The sequence below is a fragment of the Rhea americana genome, unplaced genomic scaffold (assembly GCF_003343005.1).
Source record: "Rhea americana isolate MKP2758 unplaced genomic scaffold, rheAme1 scaffold_602, whole genome shotgun sequence".
NCBI lineage: Eukaryota > Metazoa > Chordata > Aves > Rheiformes > Rheidae > Rhea > Rhea americana.
This window is the reverse complement of record NW_028186760.1, coordinates 18,374-22,744: the sequence shown is the minus strand read 5'-3', so window position 1 is coordinate 22,744 and position 4,371 is coordinate 18,374. Positions and strand designations below refer to the sequence as shown.

Genomic DNA, 4,371 nt, shown 5'->3' with positions numbered 1-4,371 from the left:
CAAGGGGGGGGTCCCCCGTGATGATGCAATTGGGGGGGTCCCTGGGCTATAATGCAATCAAGGGGGGTCTCCGGGCTGTGATGCAATCAAGTGAGGGGTCCCTGCACTATGATGCAATCAAGAGAGGGGTCCCCAGGCTATGATGTAATCAAGGGGGGGGTTCCCCAATGATGACACAATGAAGGGGGTGTCCCCATGCTATGATGCAATAGGGGGTCCCCAAGCTGTGATGTGGGGTGGGGGGGAGCCCCGCTGCCATGATGCGAAACGCAACCCCTTGGGGCTGCACGGCTGCGAAGGCCCCGAGTAGCGTTGCAGAGATGGGGCTGGGCGTGCGCGAAAAATATGGCCACGGCGCAAAGAGGCCAGGGAGAAAGGCCAGCGAGCGGGGGCCTGTGTGTGTGCCCCCCGTCCCTGTGCCCCCCTGTCCTGGTGGGGGAGGGGGGATGCTGCATGCGAGCGTCGCGCGCAGATGCTGCACGCAGCTGTTGCACACAGATACTGCCTGCAAGTATTGCATGCAGATCCCGCATGCAAGCATTGCATGTGGATATTGCACGTGGATACTGCACACAAGCATCGCATGCAAGTGTCACATGCAGATATTGCATGCAGACATTGCACACAAGCATCAGACACAGATGCTGCATGCAAGCGTTGCGCGCAGGTATTGCATGCGAGCATTGCGTGCAGGTGCTGCATGAAAGCATTGCACACAGACACTGCATGTGAGCATCACGCACAGATGCTGCATGCATCACATGCAGATATTGTGTGCACAAATCCTGCACGCAAGCGTTGCATGCAGACATAGCATGCGAGCACTGTGCATATGCTGTGTGCAAGTGTTGCACATCCTGTGTGCAAGCATTGCACGCAGGTATTGCATGCCAGCATCACACATAGATGCCGCATGCAAGCGTTTCACACAGATACTGCACGCCAATATAGAGCACAGACATAGCGCACAAATCCAGCGTGCAAGCGTTGCGTGCAAGCATTGCACACACTTATTGTGCACAAATCCTGCACACAAGCGCTGCGCACAGACATTGCACCGGGGCTGGGCCCCTCTCCCTGGGGGATGGGGGAGCAGTCAGTTTTGGGTCAAAAGAAGGCCCCCCCCCCAGGAAAGGGGCACACCACAAAGTTCACAACCCATCCCTGGGGGAAAAGGTTGGGGGGAAAAAGAACAACATAACACCCCCCAAAATCCTGCACCTCCCCCCATCGCCCCTTCGTCCTCCTCTTCCTCGGGGGGGGGGGGGGAGGGGGCACCCACCGTGCTCGGCGGCCGGGGAGACGAGCTGCTGCGGCCGGCGCTGCTTGCGGCGCGGCATCCCCACGCGGGGGGGACGCCCCTGTTCCCCCCCCCGCGTCTGTCCGTCTGTCCGGTGGCGGCGCACTTCCCCCTCCCCCCCCCCCTTTTTCCCCTCCAAAAAAAGGAAAGAAAAGTCCTAATCTTGCTGCACTTTTTTTTTTTTTGCTCCTCTTTTGTGCACGCTCAGGGTGGGCAAAAAGCCTTTAACCCCTTCCCGTCCATGTGGGGGTCAGGGTGGGGGGGGTGGGAAATGCACTCATCCCATACCAGGGCAAAGCTTGAGCATTTTGGTGGTGGTGGGGAAGCCCAAATCTCAACAACAACAAAAAAACAGCCCAACCTGTTGCATTTTTGGTGCAAAAGAGAAAATAAATAAATAATACAAAAGCAACTTGCTGCACTCACACCTGTTGCAACAAGTTTTGTAGGTTCTTTTTTTTTAATTATTTTCGAGGATTTATTTTGCAAACTGCTTTTGCGCTAGGGGGCTTTTTTTAGGGGGTGCAAATGTGGATTTGTTTTTTGCAATGCAAAAAAATACTCTTAAAGAGAAGTGCCTCCATTTGTCCCCCCCGAAAGGGGACCCTGGCGCCTCGGCGGCCTCCCGACCTCCCCGGTGCCGCACAAAAGCAGCTGGCGCAGGGCGAATGCTAATGAGAGCCGGGCACAATGCGGGGGAAAAAAAACACAAAAAGCATTAAAAAAAAACGAGGAAAAAAAAGGAGGAAAGTGGATCTTTTCGCCGAGGTGGCTGGTGGTGGGAAGAAGCGGGGTGGGGTGGGGAGGGTAACTCCGGCCGCCTCCATCCTGCGAAGCAGCTCTGGAGCTGCCTCTCAGCCTCCTGGGCAACCCAAAGTGCAGGAAAAAGGAAACAGTGAAAAAAGAAAGAAAAAAAAGCAAATAAAAAATTATATTGCCCAACAGCAAGTGCACTTGCAAGGGTGGGGGGGGGTGATGGCGCAGCACAAACACAACCCCAAAATGGGGCAAATTTCGTGTTTCCAAGCTGCCCCTCCCAAATACTCATGACAGTCAGAAATAAATGCCCCAAAAAGCAGGGAATGAGTGCAAAGAGCCCCTACCCCCAAAAAAGTATATTTAAAGAGTTTTTAGCTCTTTTGGGGGAGGGGGGAATCTGCCCTGTTCCTGCTTCTGCCACTTGGCGGAAGAGCTGGAAAAAACAAATTTTTAGGAAAAAAAAATCCAGTGGAGTTACCACTTTCGCTGCAGCAGGTGGACAGGTGCAAAAGGAGGGGAGGAAAATAAAAGGAAAAAAAAAAGGATAATCAGATGGTTTTAGCCCTTTTTGTCAGACGGGAAATATCTGATGGCGGCACACTGGGGCAGCAGAGCCCGTGGGACACAGCCAACCTCACTTTTGGGTGGGCAAGAGCAAATATTGAAGATTTTCCTCCTTTTTCCTGACTTTCCCATCTACTTCCCCCCCACTTTCCCCTCATTTTCTCCCATTTCCCCTCATCCCCCCTCCCATTTTTCACTCCTCTTTCCTTCCTTACTCTCCTCTCCCCCTCCCCTTTTTTTTGCATTTTTTCATTCACCAGCAGAGTTGTATTCCCATCAGACCCCTGCCGACGTGGGTGGGGGGTCCCGGATGCCTGCCCCCCCGGACGCCTGGGCCCTTTGTGTATGTGGGGAAGGTAACGATGAGGGACGCTCTAGGGGCCTTGCTGCTGTGTGTGGGGAGGAGCATGGTTGCTAGGGAAAAAAGCACGGTTGCTAGGGAAAGGAAGCCATGGTTGCCGGCGGACCCAGGGACCTCCTGTCCCTCCCTTAGGGACCCCAAGGACGGGACACGGAGAGGCCGCGGTGGCTCACGGAGCCCCCCGGGCTACCAGGCACCGCCGCGGGRGGCCAAACCACCTCCGTTGCTAAGGGACACCCCGCGGTTGCTACGGTAGGGAGCACTTCCGGGACACCCACCCGCGCCTACGCTCTCCGCGCATGCGCAGAGGCGGAGCGAGAAGGGCGCGCTCCCGAGTGGCGCATGCGCGCAGCGCTAAGCACCGCCACGGCGCCCGGCCTCCGCCGAGCCAATCAGCGTCGATGCGGCGGGCGTTGCTAGGCTGACCAGAAAGCGAAGTTCTCACCCCCTAGTCTGCTTCGCGCGAGGCTATCGCGACAGCGCCGATACCGCGACAGCCCGCCTCCCCGGCAAAGCGCCAACGCCACCATCCCGTATAGGTGCAACCGCTGCTATCGTGATAGAGCTGGTCATATCGCGACAGAGAGCACCCCCCGCCCCTCCTTCGCGCAGCGCCCCCGCCTCATTAGCATGCCCCGACCTGTTCCCATCGACGTCACAATGGCTGGTATCGGCGGTGTGCTCGGTCCCATTCACAGACCGGTCCCAGGCCACGCCCCCTTCCGATTTTATGCAGTGCGGCCCCGCCCACTTCCGGGCGGCGGGTCCAGCCCGGGGCGATAGTGGAGGCGCAGCGGGGGCCGCTGGGGGGCGCTCAGTGTCCAGTATGGCCCAGTGCCCCTAGGCTGAGCTCCCAGTGACGACCAGTATGGCCCAGTGCCCCTAGGCTGAGCTCCCAGTGATGACCCTACGGCCCAGAGCTCCCCAGTATGGTGCAGTGCCCCTAGGCTGAGCTCCCCGTGATGACCCTACGGCCCAGAGCTCCCCAGCATGGCGCAGTGCCCCTAGGCTGAGCTCCCAGTGATGACCATACAGCCCAGAGCTCCCTAGTATGGCGCAGTGCCCCTAGGCTGAGCTCCCAGTGATGACCAGTATGGCCCAGTGCCCCTAGGCTGAGCTCCCAGTGATGGCTGTATCATAGAATGTCAAGGTTGGAAGGGACCTCTGGAGACCACCTAGTCCAGCCCTCAGCATGGCCTATATGGGGATTGAACCCGCGACCTTGGCATTAGCAGCACCATGTTCTAACCAGCTGAGCTAAACCTACCCCCTGATGGTCCAGTGCCCCTTGGCTGAGCTCTCAGTGATGACTGTATGGCCCAGTGCTCCCCAGTATGGCCCAGTGCCCCTAGGCTGAGCTCCCAGGGCCTCCCAGTATGGCCCAGTT

General features: G+C 57.6%; 1 protein-coding gene across 1 annotated transcript in view; it reads right to left on the bottom strand.

The window, feature by feature from the left end:
- Positions 1-3,698, bottom strand: part of SALL2 (spalt like transcription factor 2) — a 7,565-nt gene extending 3,867 nt beyond the window's left edge. Inside the window, exon 1 of the mRNA XM_085319915.1 lies at positions 3,625-3,698. Coding sequence (XP_085176041.1) covers positions 3,625-3,676 — 52 coding nt within the window. The 5' untranslated portion in view covers positions 3,677-3,698. The remainder of the gene's footprint in view (positions 1-3,624) is intronic.
- Positions 3,699-4,371: the final 673 nt, after the last annotated feature.